This window comes from Rhea pennata, chromosome Z (genome assembly GCF_028389875.1).
Source record: "Rhea pennata isolate bPtePen1 chromosome Z, bPtePen1.pri, whole genome shotgun sequence".
NCBI lineage: Eukaryota > Metazoa > Chordata > Aves > Rheiformes > Rheidae > Rhea > Rhea pennata.
Window position 1 is genome coordinate 41,458,132 of NC_084702.1, and position 20,593 is coordinate 41,478,724.

The following is a 20,593-nucleotide window of genomic DNA, read 5'->3' on the forward strand; positions in this document are numbered from 1 at the left end:
AATAGCGAGCATCTCAACTCATTTGGCTGGCAGCAGCAGCACAATAATGTTGCCAATTCATTTTTGAAAATAAAAATAGCTCTGTGGTATAGTTGGAAGTCATAATTATTTTAATGGCTAACCATAGAACATATATTGCCAACAAGGTTTGACTGATTGCACCTTGAGAAAGAAGGAAACAAAAGAGAGGCTGCAATTCTAGTTCTGACTGAAAATGGTGTTTTGTATTCACTGCAATGCTAGTAACCCCAACCTTACATCTGGATTCATGGAGGGAAAGTCTGGCCTCTTATGTGCAAAGGGAATTCTTTTCAGTATTACTTAGTACCACTAAATAGCTAAACTCAATCAAACATAGGGCTAAATCTCCCAGTTGGAATCACCTCAGATATCAGATAAGTAGCTAACATGCAGGATTATCTTGGCTGAAGTGTGAAAATAACTTTAGAAATATCCCAATAGATATCTTAATGCCATCAATGTAATGCTTCATTGCTGGAGCAAATTATTCTCAGAAGGAGGCAGCGTGGTTTCACCAAAGTGTTCTAATTTTAGCTTAAAATACTACTGTTTCTGTTTTAGCTGGTTGGAGTATTTTTCAGTTTCTTTGGAAAAGCTTTTATCTTCTGGCATTGTGTTGTTTCAGATATTGAGCCGTAAGACTCGCCTAGAAGACTGGTGGGCCTATGTATGCTTTGTATCAAATGCTTTCCCTAAAGTGTAAGGTTGTATGCAGACACTCAAGCAAGTTGCATGGATTTGATACTGACAGCATTATTTTAGTTCTGTCAGCTTTGCATTATTGGTGCCATTGCTGAATTGCAGATTTATTTATTGGCTTGACTTTTTTAAACATAGTTACCAAAGGCTGTGTAGGCTCATAAGGATAAAATTTTGTAGCATACAAAAAACGAGGCACTTAAAGACACTCTAGGGAGATTTGTGTATGTCCATGCACATACATATAAATATTTACATGTATAATGTAATGTGTGTGTGTCTGTGTGTATGTGTATACTCACGCACACACACATATATGCTGGCAAATAAAACTGCCAGCAGTACTATACCAGCCTGTTTTTTTCACAGGCTGTATATGAAAATTAATTTGACATCATCCAGGCATGACATCATTGTGTCAGACTTGAGGAATGAAGCGAATAGGCAGAACGCTTCTCTTTGCTTGTTCTGAACACAGCAGCTGGGAGAAGGTGCAAACTGGTGTTGTGTCCTTTCTGGCTATGATGAAGCTGTGATCCCTGCCTCTCACTACCTCCCTGCTTGAGAAATGAGAAGCGCTGCACATCCACTGCAGCAGCTCCATGTTTTTTTGGATGGATGCATCACGCTACATAAGCATTGTGTCAGTCTCTTCTCCTTTTTCCTGATGGCTGTTAGCAGGGAGAGCAGTATGTGAAGCTGTGACCGATGTGCACACCAGCTGTGGGTACTTACCAGAGCAGGAGTGGGCCAGCGTTATGGTTGTGGAGAGCCGAGGTGTTTGGGCTTCTGAGGGGACACCGCCGGGGTGCTATGCTGTGGGAGCTCAGCAACACTGCAGCATATCTCAGTGATGCCTTGCGTAGCCTGATGCTCACAGCAGTTCAAAGGGAAGGAGGGTGAGCGCAGGGCTAGGCTCCCTGCCCCTGCTTGCTGCTGCCCAAACTGCTGCTTCTCTCCTTGGTTCTTCAGTGGGGGCTTGCTAAAAAATGTCAGAGGAGAGGGAATGTGCATGTCCCCTCTTGTTGTGCTGGCCGGCTAAGACTGCTTCTCCACTAAACTCCCCTCACCTTATTCAAAAAAAGAAAAAAAGCATTATAGCAATTCAGCAGAGAAGCCAGCTCAGCTGCAGGCGAGCAGCCAGGACTGAAATAAAAGCAGCCTGAGTATCACTGGCAACAGCCCAGGCCTCCTTCCTCGGCTTGGACTGCTCTCCACAAAAGGCTACGTGTATAGCCGTGGATCTTTAAGGGCCAGATGTACAAATATCTAGTGAGTATGAGGTTCAAAAATACAACAGTATGCAACAATAGACTTACAGCATTTGTACTCAGGTTTCATTCTCTATAGGAGGGCTAGATTTTCTTTTTTTTCTTTTTTTTCTTTTTCTTTTTTTTTTTTTTTTTTGGTAAGTGAAAACTAAGATGAGCTGCTTGTGTCCCAAAATTTGCAGCCTGTGTAGACTTTAAGGGTTCTTCTTTCTCCAACAACAGCTGTTTGGAAATTAAGTCCAAAAAAAACTCTGCATCTGTAGCTGTTGGGTGCTATGGAAACTTGTAATACCACTCCGTATAGGATTAAGCATCTCTTGTATTGTCTGTCCCCATTTTTTCTTATCAGTATTTACTTGAGAAGGCTGCCATTAGACTTAGTAAAGCAATGTTTTAGAGTGTTTTGAGATCCTCTGATGAAGAACTAAGTATGAACAAAAATTTAAACACTTCAACCTGAAAGAATTTCTATATAGTATAGATGACAGAGTGTTTTTAGGTTGATTGCAGATGGAAATGGATGAAAATAAAAGCAGAGACTGGTTTGCACTTCAGGTAAACATGGCATCTATCCTTCCTAAGAGAAGGAAGGAATAATACAGAATTAACAGAAAAATGTAGTAAAGATGTGTAATGTGATATTTCACAAGAGGGAAAGATTTTGAGAAATCTTTGAAGATCTGCCAATTCTCCATCTCCTCCAAGGCTGTGCTTGGAATTTGTGGAAAGATTCATTGGAAATTATCTGAGGCACTTTAAAATCAGCGCAGCTTTAACTGAAGTATAGATGAAAGAAAAGAGAAAAATCAAGACCATCTTTTCCTTTCTCACATGCATAATACATTTTAGGACATCATTCTGACTCTCACAGCATGTAGCGGGTGGGGTTTTTTCTTCCTCCAAAAATGTTGAACAACAGTGCAATTTGATACAGAAAGTGATTTATTCCCCTGCTGATAACTGAGATCATCTAGCATTCCAGACAAGCACAGTTAATGGATGACTTATCCCTCACCCAGCAGCTGATTACAGGTCCTCAGGAGACAGCAGGCAGCTTTAAGTGAGGTTATAGAAACAACAGGGCATTTTATTTTCCTTTTAGTGTTATTGCAACTACATTCAGCCCTGGAATGCTTAAGGCTGTGTCAGTCACAGCCCCCTACAGCACTGGCATGCATAGAGGAGGGGGGATGCAGCACTAAGGCACCCGCACTCTTACCAAGACATTAGTTTTCCCTTTGTAGAATTGTGTTGTAAACATTTGTGGGGCAGGCTAATGGCCAGTCAGTCTGAAACCATGCCCTTAGAAAAGGAATGCTCCATCAAGTCTGATGACTTTTTATTAAAAATGCTGCTAAATTATGTGCTTGTTTTAAACCCCTGCAGGCCTGAAGGGATTTTGGTGTTCTGTGAAACTAACCTTATCATAAATTGAAAGATGTTGTCACCTGTCATCTACCATAGGATTTTATCAAGTTGATTACTACAAGTGTCCATTAAAAAATTGCCCAGATAATTAGTATTACTGTCATCAGATATAAATAAGGACTGGAGTGATTCTGTTTTCTTAGAGATGCTTCTTACCAAAAAAGATGAAGACTCAGTGGTAAAGCAGCACACAGAAGCTTTCCCTGCTAGAGTATTGTTGAGAAATCTTAAGTAGCGTTTTTCTTTTTAATTAAAAAAATGTTTCACAAGTCACCATTCCAGGAAAACTAATTCAATTACATGTCGCAAAATATCTGGCTTTGCAGAGAAGCAGCCACTAACTTGATTGTCTCACACAGCTTGGAGAATTAAATTTCTTTTCTGCCTTTGTCATACCTCTCTGTGTCTTTTGAACTTTGCAACATCCAGTCCGTGCTAACTGTGTCCTCTCTGTGAACTTTAAGTATGTGTTGATGAAACAAATCCCAAGCATTGGGAAAGTATTTCATACAAAATTGTAGATCTTATTCCCGGTGTATTTTATTGTTGTTCTTTCTCTTTCCAGTACTACCAGCTCAACTGCAAGCAGTTGTGATACAGAGTTTACAAAGGAGGATGAGCAGCGGTTGAAGGATTATATACAGCAGTTGAAGAATGACAGAGCAGCAGTGAAGCTAACAATGCTGGAGCTGGAAAGCATCCACATTGATCCCCTTAGTTATGATGTTAAACCTCGTGGAGACAGCCAGAGGCTAGACCTGGAAAATGCAGTCTTGATGCAGGAACTGATGGCAATGAAGGTATTTTACGTATTTCTAACAGGCTAACTGTGCTGATGATGATCCCTCTGGGCTACCAAACATGCTAAAATAGTCACACTTACAGGGGGTTTTGATAGTGATTGCTGGGTGGTAAAGGGTTACTTCATTAAAGGAAAGAAGCAGGGCTGAAAATTGCTTTCCAGTAGTCAGAAAGTGACAGAAGGCAAAGCATTAGCATTGACAAGATCTTTGTGTTTTGAATTAGGCAAAGACCTCATCCATGGCTCTAAACATGGAACGTTCTCCTTGACAAACCAGATGCTCTCTCTAAGAGATATGGCAGCTAGGTTGCTTGAGGGTGACCAAAAGTATGATATAGCACTTCCATGAAACAGTTCATTACTTTACTTACAAGCTTGCAAATGTGCATCTCCAATATTTGTGAACTGAGGCAGAACAAATTCACCTCCTTTGAATATTGTCCTAGGAGGAGGAATGGTCTGTCAAAAGCTATCATCCTTAATGCTCTCAAGCGGTTACTAGTCTAGAGCTGTTCTTGATGCTTTGCTTCAGTATGTAACTCAGTTCAGAGCAGGAGCAAAGGATGTATGGTGATGAGTTGCAATAGGAGGGGTTTTAGGAGAATACTCTGCTACCTCAGGCCTCGTTTATATGTCCAGTTTTAAAGTTGAGATCTGGACAGACTGACCTTTACCAACCAGATATAGACCTTATATTACTTTAAACTTAGCTTCTGTATTGGCTTTGTAAATGTAGAGAGGTGAACTAACATGTGGGAACATATTAAAGGCAACACAAGTGTGCATCTGTATTCAGAAATTGTCTGGTTTTAGTTCAAATTAAGTAAATTTAATTCCTCTGTGTTGACAAGCCCTGTTACAGTGTTGGCTAGTTGGTAGCTTAGTACTGATAATTTCTTAGTGCTGCAGCCTTTCCATCTGATGACAAACGTAATTTTGCATTATAACATTTAATATTTACAGTCCAGAGAAAAAGATTCCCTGGTAACACTCAGAAGTTTTAAAATTGTATTAGTTGTTGGAAAGACTCTTGCAAATTATTAGATGTTTATTTCAAATATCATACTTCTCATTCTCCTTCTTTGTCTCCAGATGTTTGCTGAAATGTCTTGTACACCATATTCACCTCTAGCTTTAAATTGATTGATAAGGACAAACTGCAGAGCTATCACTGTGACTAATACACATGCACTCCTTAACTGGACAGGAACACAAATAGTTGCACATCGTGATTTCTGGCACAATTTTTTTTCAGTCTTTTCAGTCACTAAATCCAACTGCCTTTTGATACGCATTTTCCACTCATAAGTAGACCTAGCACACTGGGTTTTCAATGCAGGGATTGTCCCCAGAAGATGATAACATCTTGATGGTTTGTGTGCAGCGCAGCCTGGAATAGATACGTATTTTACATGTCAGTCCTTTCTGGCCCAGGCGAGCTGACAGCAGTCGGTTGGTTGTCATTTGTTGTACTTTGTGGGAATTCACAATTGCAGAAAATTTCTAGGTTTCTGAAAGGGACATGGTGAAAAGTCTTCTGCTTGTCAAATCCTAGAAAGCATTTGTGGATAACTGCTCTCCTGCTACAGAAATTGAAGAGTCCCACTTTCTTCTTTGTATGAAGCATTACAAAAGGCAAATAGGCAGAGCTGTGCTCCGTATGCTTTAGGCCCAGGAAAAGGTGCTGCCTTATTAGCATCCATGTTTTTTGCTCAGGTCCGCTTTGCAAGCGGCTGGTATGTTTGACAAGCTATAGCAGAGCTGAACCAAAGGGCAGATAAGGATGCTTTCACCTCTTGAGTTTATTATTCGTGTCTATTATTTGGAGCATGCAGCTCATATAAAATAGCATATATATCTGCCGCCTTCTGAAATGACTGGAGAATTTCAATTTCCTTATGGTATTTTTTGTTTTATTTGAAGCAAATAGTCTCATCTGTGCTGTGGAGGACTTGGTCACATAGCATCTCTTTAATGTGTTCCCTCCCCTCCCTCCATTTTTAGCAAGGTCTGATTGGGCTACTCAAGGATTTCCAACATTTTTGGTCTTACGACCTGCTTCCATGTTCTTGAAACATGTATCTGTGTTGGAACCTCTGCTGCATCTTTCAGCACCTTTCATTTATGACTCCCAGCAAAAACTGATCACCACATGAGTTATATTGCTTCTTGCATCTGTGTGTTGTGCTGATGATGTTATACTGTTCATTCTTTATTATTGATGAATCTAGTCCGTAAAAAGATGGCTTAGGGGTAGTGCTGTGTTTATTCTCGTGGTGATCCAGTGTTTAAAACCTAGTAGGTCCACCAGTACTTCTGTAAAATCCAATTCTGTGCTTCAAGCAATAATTAACTGTGTTTCCAAATATATTCTTGTCTGCTGTTTGTCGTCATTCAGTGGGTCTTGCTTTGAGGTCAGTTGTTGTTACGCCCCAGTTAACAAGGAGATTACTTTTGATGGGTGTAAACAGTTCTTAGTTTGCAGCCTTATTCTGCATTTCAGAGGATTATGAATCTAGATAAGAAGTCCCGGCTTTCTTCTCTGATTTTTTCCTCTTTTGTTTACTGATGGTGATAATATTGCTTGTAAGACTACAGTCTCTGCTGAAAATGTTAAGAGCCCTCAGTTAAAGCATTTTGTGCTCGAAGTAAAATACAGTTAACCAGAACTTCACATGTCCTTTATCTGCTTTGGTATTTCTTTTACTTCTGAAAGATGATATATTCTACCTTGTGTATTGTGATCCTCTTGGAGTCCCTTTCCAGGACTTTCTGGAATTTTTTGCCACATGGGAGTCCTTGCTGCTTTTTTCTTCTGACATGAGTGCATCCAACACAAATTTCAATTTTGAGCATGCAATGGCATTAAATCTAGGGTGTTTGGCTGTCTTTTGAGCTTTTGTCCAAATTGTGAATTGGAATATGAGTACAGAATAAGTACAGGTACAAAATATTCCTCAGCATTCAATGGATTTGTCTTGAAATGCAGCCTGAATGCAGTCTTGAAATGACCATTAGATTTCACGCTTGAAGTTTGTGAAGTTGCATGGTTTATACATGTCTTGTGCAATCAGCTGGAAGAGAGCCCACTGGGCAGCTCCTCCTGAAGCGCGCTTTATTTTGTAAGTCCCACTTGTGCTTCAGGCCCACACTCTTTATAAAAAAGAAAAAGGAAAAGATATAGCAGATATGCAGATAAAGATGATGTTGCCATTGAAATGAAGTTTGGATGCTAGCTTGGAAAACATTTTCATGGAAAAGCTACTGCATATGTAAAAACTAATTAACTTTATAAATAAACTTGACTTGCTTATATTTTGCCCCATCAAATGTTAGTGGTTGCCACTGTGCGTTGTTAAGTATCCATGCCAGGATCCTCAACTGTAGATGTGATTTTTAACTTCAACCTTTCCTCCTCCTTCCTCTCTGTTCCTTTCCTGAGAGCACCTATAAGATATGGGTTGACAATCCCTCCACTTTGCCCCCACTTTATATTTGCTTCCTGTCTTCAAAGTTCCTATTGCCCTTGCATGAGAAAGTGAAAGGGTAGAGGGAAGGTGCCGTTGGAGTCCATGGTTTAGCTCTTAGGGCAAGATGCAAATTTATAAATTCAAGGGACTATATGAAGATCTAAGCCTACTGTTTTCAATTAAAAAAAAAAGTTACCATTGATCCTTGAATTGGTTTTGAGCTGCAGTACATGGTATACAGTCTTTAAGTTAAAATTTTGGATGACAAAAAGAGCAGTTCTATAGAGTCATTGTTCCTGTGTTAAATTAATCTTTTTCTTTTTTTAAAAGTGTCCCTTATTTTTAGACTGAATTTGCCTAGCTTCAACTTCCAGCCTTCAAAAATCTTGTCATACCCCTCCCATATAGGTAGACTGTAGCCCCTGTCAAGAAAATCTTTTCCTCACATAAGTGCCAAAAGACTCTGCTCAAATTACTTCTCAGCCTTCATTAAGTAGATTAATGACTTTATAAAGAGCAGCTTAAGAAGCTCAGTGCATGTACTTTAAGCATACTAGAAAATCCAGTTCAGCTCCTATAACTTAACTTTCTCTGTCATTATTTAAGTTATTTACATTTTTCCTATTGACAAAGGAAATTGATGGTAAGTTTGTCTAATAACTGAATTTCTGTAAACCATACTGAATGAAACCAATTGTGCTTCCAACCTTCAGTTCATTTGTAGGTAGATGAATAAAGGAATTAATTCAAAGCTCATATTAACCTTTCCAAGCCTGGAGGTTTTTTGGGGTGTAGTTTTTATTTTTGTGAGGTTGGTATTGCTGAATAAGCCAATGATTAGAACCTGTGATTGCTCTAACTGCACTATATCTGTGAGCACTGCCTGCACTGAATCTGGAGAGCAGATTTTAGAGAAGGAATGTGGATTCTTTTCTGCAGAGAAAGTTAGGCTAAATATATGCCAAAATTTTTATTTATATAGGCTTTGTTAACAGTGGATATCATACAAAGAGAATTATGTTTGAAGAATAAGATAAGACACTTATAAGATTTTTGTGACCTAGAATATGCTTTCTGATTTAAAACAGAAAAAAAAAAAGCGATTTGTTTATAGACTGGCCACGTAACAAGGAACTTCTTTCTTCCAGAGATGTTTACAAAGTGAACAAGTCTAGAACTGAACTGTAATACAGAAAACAGCTGTGTGAACTCAGTGTTATAGCCCATGAAGTGAACTAGTGTGTGGCAAGCTCAAAAATAAGAACATACTTCTGAGGTTTTTGGTTTGGGGCTTCGTTTACTGGTTTGTTGATGGGTTTTTAACATATAGTATAGATTAAGTTTTAGGACTATTTATCAAAGTATTTTGTGGATGCTGTTTTTTCATAGGTTCAGAAAATAACTAGACATTTAATGGAAGAAACTTCCCTCAGAAGTCGTTACACCCAAAGACTCCTCTGATTCAGGAAGCCTATCAGCTGCAATTCACCGCAGGCCAGGAGCATGGGCTGAAAGGCAGGGCGCTGTGCCCTTGCCGCCTTCTTATACTTCTGCCCGGGCAACTCTGTGAGCCGCTGTCAGAGAGCAGATGCTAAAGCAGAAGTCTGTCCCTGCCTAGCTGTCATTAGGTTGCAGTAATTGACAGCCCTGTCATAATTATCAGAAGAACCAGTTCTCAGAATTGATCTGCTATTCATGAAGTGCCAATTTCCATCTTCTTTAGATCATATTTAGGGAAGAATGTAAGCTAGTGCAAATTTAATAGACTTGCAATTGCATATAGTTGGGATTCTGACCATCTTGGGGAGGGAGATTAAGATGGGACTGCTGATAATGTCATACCCACTTGCCCTTTTTGACTAGTTCGTTCTGCCACAGGGGCTGGCAGTCTCAGGCAGGAATATATGGTCTGTGTTTGCTCTGCTAGTCTGCTACGCAATTTTATTCCAGTGTAATAAGATAAACAAACACTGATTCTTATTTATCAATTGCCTGGAAATTGACACTTAGGGAGCTATTTTGCAGCAGATCAGACACTCCTGTTTATGGGGCAACAGTCTCTGAAGGGCGAGGTGGAACTACAACAACTTCAGCAACTATGGCAACCCTCTCAGATCCCTGATACTCTGGTTTTGGCACATCAGCTGGTCTAGTGCCTCTGGGTTTATTTTTGAGAGGCTGGTTAAGGCGCAGCTCCTGATACTCGCATAATCTTAAGGTATAGTAGCCCTCTGAGCCTCAGCTTTGCAATACTTTTCAGGTACTTTTGCTCACAAATATGCTATATGGTCATATGTTCAATTAAAAAGCCTTCCAGATGCTGACAGTGTTCTTTACTGAAAAAACACTCTTAAGTAATAGGAGTGAATGAAGACCTTGTTTGGATGGGCCTTCCTTTGGGTATGTAGTCCCATGAAACAGTGTACTGATAATGTTTCTTCCACAGGAGGAGATGGCAGAGCTGAAGGCTCAGCTTTATCTGCTAGAGAAAGAGAAGAAGGCATTGGAATTGAAACTGAGCACCCGAGAGGCCCAGGAACAGGCCTACCTCGTCCACATCGAGCACTTGAAGTCTGAAGTGGAAGAGCAAAAAGAGCAGAGAATGAGGTCTCTCAGCTCTACCAGCAGCGGCAGCAAAGACAAATTGGGCAAGGTCAGGAATTAAAGCACGTCTCCCAAACCAGTGTAAACACAGTTTATTTTGCCCCTTCCTCCCTACACCATTTAGCATGTTAATTGTGCTGTTCTTCTACATGTGCATGTCTTTTTCCCCAGTTGTTACATGGTTTCCTCAGTCCTGTGATCTATGAGAACTTTGCAGAATTACTGTTAACTGGGCTAAACTAAGATTGTCATTCTAGGGAGGAGTACAGTAAAGCCATTCACAACTGATGTACAAGCTGCTGTAGTTGAGCGTGTTGTGTCTTGCTTGTTGCCAGCCCTTGGGAACTAGTGGTAGAAGGTCTAAGCAAAATACCCTCCCCACCCTCCAAGACTTCAAATTCAAAATAGGATAAATTGGAGGTCAATCCTCTATGAAGCAACTAAAGGATTGTAATTATAAGCTCTTTTTTTGCAAATCAGACAATCTGTAATGATTTGAGAGTGAGGATTTTTCTCCTTAATATAAAATAAACAGATTTCTGCATTTTCATTCATAATTTGCATGAAGAAATAGTGATATCTAGAAGAATTTTAATCCTGTTCTTTTAGCGCTGTGTCCCTGTAAAACCTCACTAGTCTGTTAAAAATGAAAACAGAACTGCTGTAAGACTACGTCCTCCTTATTTATTTTTGGCAAAGCATCGTTTGAATTTTTTGATCCTGTGCTGCTTTGCTTCAAGTGTCGTGTCAAAAGCATGTAAGGCACCAGGAATTATGCATGCTATAATCAAATTCTGCAGATCAGTGTTCTGTGATTTGGAAAAAGATGTAGAAGGATCTACAGAGTGTTAATGTGGTAGTGCCTTTCTTAGTGTATTGATACACTGCATGTTTTTGTGACACTGTGATGTTTATTGCACCTCCATTTTTAATGTAGATGGGAATTTAGAGGTTTTCGGCATTCTTCCGTTAAGATAATAAGTAACTTCAAATTAGATAATCTTGCCTCATTTCTCAGGAATGCAGTGATGGCACCACAACACCGTTAACATTAGCTGAGCTGAGACCGTATAGTGAGAGTGAACTGACTGCTGAACTGACAAACGCGCTCAGGCGGTAAGCAACTCCCTTTGCTGGAGGCATGACTTGTTCTCTGGGTCCTGGGTGAGATTTAGTTCTGAACCTTAACTCGTACCCTGGAACAATTTTAAGAATTATCACAGATATTTCCTTTGAAAAGGAAAAGGATTGAAGATTGTTTTTCTAACCTTTCCCTCCCTTCTGCTGTTGTTATTCAGTAGCTAACGTTTCTCTCAAATCCAAATGAACTTGATCCGTAAGAAACCTTTGAAATGCTGGGAATTATTATTCCAAATTTAGGCAAGAGGAATATGAGAACAGAACTAGCAATGTGACTTGCTTGAGGGCCTGCAGAAAGCTGACAGTAGAGATGGGATTTGAACTCTGATCTTTGGTTAAGAAGCTTGATTGTAGGTTAGAACTTGGATGGGAGTTACAGAAGTGGAATTACAGTGATTTTGGTGATTCAGAGACTGCGTTGGCCTCCCTGTGTATGTTAGCAGAGCCATGGTTTGATTACGAAGGAACACTTGTGTGAAACATTAGCTTTCTGACAAGAGAAAAAAAATTGATGTCTTGACAAACTGTTTTTATCAACAGTCAGGTTTTGAGCCAAAGCTTTCAGTATGGTTATACATTAACTAGGTGTTTGTGCAGCAGTTTTCACTGCACCAGCTACGTGGTAGCATTCATGACAAAGACACTGTTTCAGAAGTCATTTCATACATATTCCACCTTTTGTAAGACATGATCATCTAATGTCTAACCTGGTTATTGTGTTTTGAACCTGTCTAAAATGTTATTAAGGATTTTGGTTGGAAAGACTGTGTTTTGCTTTTCCGGCCTTTGAGCCCTCTGTAATGGTGGAACGTGCTCTCTGGCAGCTGTTTCATTTCGTTCTTGAAGCACTTTTTTCATAGGTGCAGCTCATGGCATGCCTAGGGACACTTAAGTCTAAAAGGCATTATGTAAAAATACGAGATCATTACCACTGCAAAATCAATACAGTTTATGCTATTTGCTTAATAGTGTGGCAGTTGCTGAATATTTAGTTTGCTTGATGCAGGAAGCAAAAACTCTGGGAATAAAAAAAAAATAAGAACTGTCGTTTGTGTGTGGGTGGATAAAACCCAACAACAAAATAATTTAAATAAACACTGCAGGAGCCATTGGCTCCCCTGCTACTCCCCAGGCTGCAGTCCTGGTGTGAGCAGCTCCGTTAGCATATTCTATCTTCACTCATGCTGTAGCTTTTTCCTGTTGTTATTTGCCTCTGGTTTCAAGATGCCAGTGACCTTAGTTAGCAGAGACTTGAGTAGAGTCATGAAATGTGGTTTGCTGACTACACAGAGAAAAAACTTTGCTTTATCTACTGTGCCTTAAGTTGATTAGCATGGATTTTCAGCCAGGGGCCTCGCAAGTACAGTTTGTCAGGCAGAAATGGGAAAGAAAAATAATCGGATTAAACTGTACATAAATTTTGGAGTGAAGGCGCTCTGTGTAATGGAAATACGACTGTACTAAATGTGACTACTGCTGCCAGCAGGGCTCAAGAACGATTTTTGTGAGCTGTGTGGACAGGGCATTTTTCTCCCCAATCAGTGTGCCGGCCAAGTCAGGCTGAATGCTTAGTTTCCTTATCTTGAAGTCTTCTATCTAAAAATCAGTAGAAAATCACGCTGGGACCTGGTTAGCAAGAGCTATGCTAAAAAAAATACCAGCAGTTCTTAATTTTAGTCCTGGTGTAAATGGACTCTCAGATATGTTAGTGAGATTTATACTATCATGGATTCACCAAAATGAGTTTTAAAAATAATTGAGGTGTATTTTACTATTTGCAAGTGCTACAGCACAGAATGGTCTGGAGTAACTGTGGCATCTTTAAGAACAAAGTGAATTTAATTCCCTGTATTTAGCAAATGCTGATTTCTCAATGTTGTTTCCACTTGTGTGGAAAGAGGAGCACCAACACCCAGTGTGAATCCTGGAGGCTCCCCCAGAGCCCTCTTTCCCCACCAAAGGACTGGGACCAGAATTTAAAATAAAACGTAATTTTTCCGGTTACTGTTTTTGTTGGGAGGTGAGATGTGAAACAAGTGAGTGCTTCCACACTGAGTCTGAAACCTAGGAGCAATATTTAAACACAAGCACTTGGGAGTATTTCATTGTTGGTTTTAATTAGTGCACGCATCCAGCCTTTGGAGCTCTTTGTTGTGACTCCAGGCAATGGACACTGGTGCAGGGAACAGCAGTTGCTAGGACAGGGGGCTCAGATTTTGACACCTCCAGAAAATGTGGCTGCTTTTGAATCTTTCCCACAGCGTGTGATTTCCATTAGCAGCCCTGCTTGCTACCCCTCTCCCCATGCTGCCTTCCCAAAGGCAAAAGCCCTGGCAGCTCCCCCCTTGCTGCTTTGCTGGTCTTTCCCAGTTAACTGAAATAGAGTGAAGCCCAAATAAAACTACAGGAGGGATTTATGTCCTGGGTTTTGGTATGGTTGGGAAGCATTTCTGTGTTCATGGTCTGGAAATGGCTTTGCAGCAGAGCAGTCTCATCTGCTGAGCTTGCCTGTCTTTCCTCTGCAGACAGAGATTTTCTCTTATGCCTGGAGTCCATGTCTTGGAGCTCCATGAGGTGTCGCTGGTAGTGCCCGCAAGGGGAAATCCAAGGGATGGGGGAATTCAGCAATTCTTCGTTTGTTGTGTCATTACATATTTCTAGTACTTAGGGTATCCCATAGCTGTGTTCAGCATCAAAAGCAGTCTTCAGGGCTTTCCACAGAAACTGCTTTTCTTTTTCATGGCCAACCATATGTTAACTAACAGAAATGTAAGTTATCTGCAAGTTGCATGTTGTAAAAGCTGTGTCTAGGTTACCGAGTTTCCCGTGTTGCAGACTAGCACTGTGAATTTGGAGACATGTTCTGTTCCAGGCAAGTGTGAATATTTTCTGCCAAAGGTTCTTTAGCAATTTTTCCCCCTCTCTCCTTTCTAATAGGCTGCTGGAATGTTTCAGTGGAAGCCTCTAAACTTCATTTTCTCAAGTTTAACACATTCATAAATGATTTTTTTGGCAGGAAATACTTTATTCTTGGGTGAATGAAAATGCATTTCCAGCAGCCTGATCGCCTGGCAGTGATGTGCTCGTGGGCTGTGCCAGAGGCTAGTTTTATGTGAGAGGATCTGGTTTGAATCTTCAAAAACCAGGAGGGTTGCACGGTTTCTGAGGGTAGTCTTAAAATGACATGTTGCTTGCTCGAAGTTCTGCTCTGCTGCTGCAGGGGAAAGCAGAATTGTAGATTACTTGTTTAGGTTTCTAACTTAATAGGCACCTACCAGGTTATACATGCATTAGCTATGTCAGAGGGGAGGAAATAAGAAAAGTTTCTGGAGGGAACACACTTGTTTTAGCAGGTGTTAGTGTCTCTTGCCAATTTCGCTTCTTTCAGTCCCTGCAAAACCACCAAGCTGGCCACCACAAAGCTTCTCCCTCTCCCTGAGCTTGGCAGAAATGTTCTGATTATTGAGGTCATCCCGCAGTCTCTCGTTGCTGATAGCCTTTATGTCTGCTCAGAGCTGCATTTTATTTATGCATTTAAAGAATCCTTTGTAACCATTAGAATATTTGGGCATCAATTGGGTCATTATTGGTACAAACTTATGATCTCTAATTGCTGTGCAGGGTTATACAAGTTAAGAGCATTTTGATGATCTAGCTGTGTTTCAGTATCTACCTTGCAAAAGGCTGACTATGTCCAGCATCACAGCAGAGAAGTTGCCCGTTTACCACACTTGATGGCTTTTGAACCAAATGAAAACTTGATAGTGATGCTACCAGTGGGGAAGTAGCCATGTATCACACAGAATTGGTAAGGTTGGAATGGACCTCTGGACCAACTCCCCTGCTCAAGCAGGGTCACCTAGGGGTCACAGGGTTGCATCCAGGCGGGCCTTAAGATCTCCTGAGAAGGAGACTCCACAACCTCTCTGGGCAACCTGTGCCAGTGCTCTGTCACTCTCACAGGGAAGAAATTCCCCCTCACGGTCAGGCGGAACTGCCTGTGCTTCAGTTTCTGCCCATTGCCTCTTGTCCTGTCACACGGGACAACTGAAAGGAGTTTGGCCCCGTCCCCTTGACACCCTCCCTTCAGGTACTTGTACACATAGATAAGATCCCCCCTCAGTCTGCTCTTCCCCAGGCTGATGAGGCCCAGCTCTCACAGCCGTTCCTCACAGGGCAGGTGCTCCAGCCCTCTGATCATCCTCGTAGCCCCACGCTGGACTCTCTCCAGTAGCTTCATGTCTCTCTTGGACTGGGGAGCCCAGAACTGCACACAGTACTCGAGATGAGGCCTCCCCAGGGCTGAGGAGAGGGGCAGAATCACCTCCCTCCACCTGCTGGCAACACTCTTCCTAATGCAGCCCAGGAGACCATTGGCCTTCTTGGCCACAAGGGCACATTGCTGGTTCATGGTCAGCTTGTCATCCACCAGCTCTCCCAGGTCCTTCTCTGCAGAGCTGCTTTCCAGCAGGCCAGCCCCCAGCCTGTCCTGGTGCATGGGGTTATTCCTTCCTAGGTGCAGGACTCTGCACTTGCCCTTGTTGAACCTCAGGAGGTTCCTCTCCGCCCAGCTCTCCAGCCTGGCCAGGTCTCTCTGAAAGGCAGCACAGCCCTCAGGTGTCTCAGCCACTCCTCCCAGCTTGGTATCATCAGCAAACTTGCTGAGGAGGCACTCCATCCCCTCATCCAGGTCGTTGATGAAGAAGTTGAACAGGATGGGACCCAGTACTGAGCCCTGGGGGCCACCACTAGCCACAGGCCTCCAACTAGACTCCACACCACTGACGACAACTCTCTAAGCTCTGCCATAAGGCAGAACAGTTAGAGAACGGTAGTAATCAGTAGGACTGGCAGTTGTTTCTCTAAACAAGAACGCCCTAGGTAATATAATTGCACAAAGCTATTGGTGCTACCTTTGCAGAAGTGGAAACTCCATATATTTCTAGTAGTGCACAGAAAAGTTCTCTTATTGCAATAGCTTCTGTACTGAGACGCAGTCATGCTCTTTGTAGACTCAGGCCCTTATGCCTGCCCCAGCATCACAGCCCCCGTGTTGTGTCAACCTTCTTGGTTTGGGAGAGCAACTGTTTCAACAGAAAGCTGTGCTAAGGCAGGGCAGCGACTCCTTCTGGGCACAAAGCCAGGTGGAATTGTATCAGGCCATTTCATTTTAAACTTCCACAGACCTTGAGCGTGGTGACATCTTAGTTTAACTTGGTTTTCAAGGCTCCTCCCCCCCCCCCCCCGGCCCCATTTTTGTGATGACAGGATCCAGCATCTCTGAAGTTCAGGCCCATCTTGAGCATCAGAAAAGCTTGCTCCTGGAAGCATCATCATAGGGTAAGGTTTCACATTTAGAACGTCTGTTAATAAGCGACTCAGTAAAATCCTTTCTGTTTGGCCAAAACAGAGGTTGAAAATACAGCAGCTAAAGGCCAGGGGGAACATTGCTATATAGGAGCTCTGGGTAAGGTGTCCAATACCCCGTCTGCTGCTTTTCGTCGGAGTTAGGTTATGTTTGCTTATTTCTGCCCTGTCACGGTCGCATCCTTAACTGGACGATGTAGCGCTCTGAAGCATTTGCAGGCCTCACCCTGACAGGGACTGCAGCCAGGGCAGATTTCAGGGCACTGCATTTCTTCATGACTCTGCAGCCTCCTGCTGTGGTTTTCTGGGCTGCCTGAGGGGCTGGGGAGGGCGGGGAATTCCCGAGGAGCAGCCTCCTGCAAGGAGGGAATGACTCATGGTGATAGAGGGACAGGCTCCTCAGATGCCTCAGGCAGCTATTTTTTCTCTGTGCTTCACAAATAACTGTCATTTTTCTTTTCCTCTATTTTTGACATGGAATAAGTAGTTCCCCTTACCACTGGGTGGTTATCTAAATTGCTGCACTGCTGTGCACTTTGATTTGGTTGTCACGGGGAGCTCCGAATAGCTCCAGCTCTGGAAGTCTTCCAGGTCGGGCTGGCAAAGCAGGTCGGGAGGTTTGAGCGCCGAGTGCGGCAGGCGCTCGGCTGCCTCCCCGAGGCCCATCCTCCCCTTCTGCCCCCAGCCTGGGTGTCCATGACTGCTGCTGGCCTCTCACCCTGCTGCCGATGTGACACAGGCGTGTGGTACCCACCGATTTCTGAGACCAGCTCCAAGCTTCTGACAACCAGGAGAAGAGTATTAAAACATTGTACACCAGCAAAGCATGTTTTAAAGCATATTCATCATCATCTCCCTCATCAGGAAAGGATGCCCTTGCATGGGTAGCGGGCAGCATTAGTGCGCTGAGGTCCGTCAGTGCTCAGGGAGGGGAGGGAGGAGGTTAGCGTATCTGAAGAGGTTAATTTTAAGACTCTCTAGGTGTTTGCATAGTGTTGTTCTGTTGTTCCTTAGAAAAAAATCTGTGATATATTAGGTGTTTTTCTCAGTGGGCCAACCCAGAGAAGTGAGGCAAGCATGCTCTCGAGTTGGCTTGGGGATTCTGCATGCAAGTTGGATATAAGATGTTAGTTTAAAGTGCTGATGAAAAGAGGATTAATCTGCGTTCATTTTAAATGTCCAGCTGTGATCTCCTGAGAAAAGAGGAGTGGAATGCCTAGGAAAAACAAGTACGTGTCATCTTATTTAGCTGGAAGTGAAGGAGAGCTAAGTGAGGCAGGGTGCCATGTTTTTGACAACAGAAGGAGGATATGGGGAAAGGGCCTGGGAGCAGAGGGGTGTGTGCCTCTCCCTCAAAATGGCTTTGCAGCTCCGCACCATGCAGGAGATCCCCCCGCTCCCGCAGTGCCGCGCGCTCGCAGGCAGCCCGGGTGCGTGCACAAGTGCCGCTGCAACCTGGCTTTGTGCACCCAAAGCCCCACGGCCAGGGTGAGCTGCAGCTGGACGGCCGTGGGCTCTGCTGCTGGCCATCAGCGCTTCCTGGTGGGGAAGCGGAGATGTTCTCGGGCACGACGAGACGTGGCAGAGTCAGGCCCCAAAGGCCCCCGACTCCCTCCGCGCTGCTACAGAAGCCTTTCTCGCCTCCTGGGTTGGAGAGACCTTGTCACTCCTCTTTTGTTGCGGGTCTGGCAGGAGCCGGGGTGCTCTAGCCCCAGGCAGACAGTGCGGAGGGGTGGTTGTGCCCGTTCACTGCAGGAGGAGTTGGCTGGGCTCGCTGCAAGCTGGGGGCAGAGCACGGAGCTGCCTGCGTGCCAGGAATTCTAGATAGAATGAGCAAGGACAGAATTTGGGCACTTAAAACCTGAACATGGCTAGAAAAACCCGAGAAAATGTGGCTGGGAGGGAAGGAACGCAGAATTCTGACTTGTTACCAGCACACTGGACACTCCATTGAACCTGCTGTTCTGCAGTGGATGTGAGTATAGGCTGCAGGGCTGTGATGGCACCTGCTGGGAGCGTTTCCCTGGGGCCAGCACGGTCGGGGATTTCCCCAGCTGACTTCTCGAGTGCCCTGCAGCAGGGAGCCCTTGAAGCCCAAGTGAACTGTGCTCTCTGATCATGAGCATGTTCCCCGTTAGTGGGGATATGCACTCGTTTTCTCTGGGTGCGTGAGGTGCCACTGTTGTGTTTTCCACAACTCCAGCAGCCAGTTGGAAGAGGAACTGTTGAGAGCAGAAGCTGTGCTGACTTCTGCAGTCCAAATGACAAATTTGGGGATCCTAGAAATCATGTTTTTCTGGAAATACTAGCCTCTCCCTCTCTTCCTGCCATCAAATGCAGACCTAAGTGCTTTCTCAGGGTCCATATTTGTCTGTGTTGTAGCCCAGGGGCACAGCAGCGGTGTGGGTTTGGCACTTAAGCTCCTGTGGTAGTTCCTTCCCCAGACTCTGGAAGGTTGTTGGGCGGGGGGAGGCCATGCCGCAGCCCCGGAGCTGTTCCTATCAGGGTGACGTTCGTGTGGCTGCGTGACATGCAGTTCCAGCCCGGGCTCGCAGTTTTGAGATGCTCTCATCCTGGAAAGATACTGCATTATGAGTAGGATTATTGTTTTTTAATTTCCTGTTTTATTAAGCCTATGCTGGGTGATTCTTCATCGCCTGCTGATTTATAAGAGCAATCAGGAAAGGGAAGCAGTGCTGGGGAGTCCATGAGGACACCTAATCCTGTAATGCAGTAAGGGGATACAAAGGGCACCTCACAATTCTTTATCTCTGCCATACATTGCCAAACTAAAGGATCAGTATTGGAAAGACACAAATGGGGAGGATTCCCTGTGCCCAACCTGAGCTAATTAGAGGTAGAAGCAGTGAGCATTGAGGCCTGGGATTTTATGAAGGGAGCTTTAGAGCTTTCGCTGAGTAACCACTAAGGCGGTCACTCTGAGGTCTCTGATCTGCTACTAAAATAGAAGATGCAGCACTGTGGGAGAAGACCTTAGGTTGCATGTAGTGGTCATTAAGCAAGCGTTTGCATCTCCATTTCCCAGACTAAAACAAGGTGTTTGTTGTCCCTTTGCTGTTGCTGATACAGTGTCTGTATGCCTGGATGAAATGCCTCTTGAAGTGAGGACATACAGATAAATGTGTTTTTAAGCAGCAGCTGTAAGTCCAGAAGTGTTGGGTTCCTATGTATGGTTTTTGCAGTATTTTGGGAAGTTTATGTAGAGCTCCAGCACATACTTTCAACCTGCTGCACTGATTTCCCTAAGAGTAAGGTAAGAGCAGGCAGCTGTGCTCTTTTCACTGACTTCTGGACACCATGACAAGGCAACAGAACTGTCTGGATCTTGCTGCTACAGATTGGGGAAAACATATCTTTTACTGGTAGGCTCGACACTGAGCACCTAGCTTTGAAGCATTACCCCGCTGCTCAAAGCCTATGTAAGCTGGCATAGGGAAGTTGTTTAACTAGCCTGGGGTAGTCAGCAGTGCGCTGGCTCTGTGTCTTTGGCAAGCAGCAAGACAAAGGTATTACAGGTCAGAAGTGAAAAAATACTGTAGATGTTTCATTTGAGTTGAGAGTGAACATTACTGTTTGAGAGATTTGTCTGCAGAAACAGGAACAAAAGGTGCTGGAGTTGTCTTACCGAACAGCGCTCAGCAGCCAGTCTTCAACATGCGTCAAAAGCTCCTCCGAGTCTTTCTGATGTTTCTTTCTCGGTGCCTTGTCCACTACATTTTTATTACAGCTGGGGTGTTATAAACTTCAGCTAAAATAAATTGTGGCTCCCA

General features: G+C 43.3%; 1 protein-coding gene across 6 annotated transcripts in view; it reads left to right on the forward strand.

Moving 5' to 3' along the window:
• The window catches only part of MCC (MCC regulator of WNT signaling pathway), a 198,963-nt gene that overhangs the window by 171,482 nt on the left and 6,888 nt on the right, over positions 1–20,593 (forward strand). For all 6 annotated transcript variants that reach the window (XM_062599020.1, XM_062599019.1, XM_062599023.1 and 3 more), the window contains 3 exons: positions 3,985–4,219; positions 10,138–10,344; positions 11,314–11,411. In XM_062599020.1, coding sequence (XP_062455004.1) covers positions 3,985–4,219; positions 10,138–10,344; positions 11,314–11,411 — 540 coding nt within the window. The remainder of the gene's footprint in view (positions 1–3,984; positions 4,220–10,137; positions 10,345–11,313; positions 11,412–20,593) is intronic.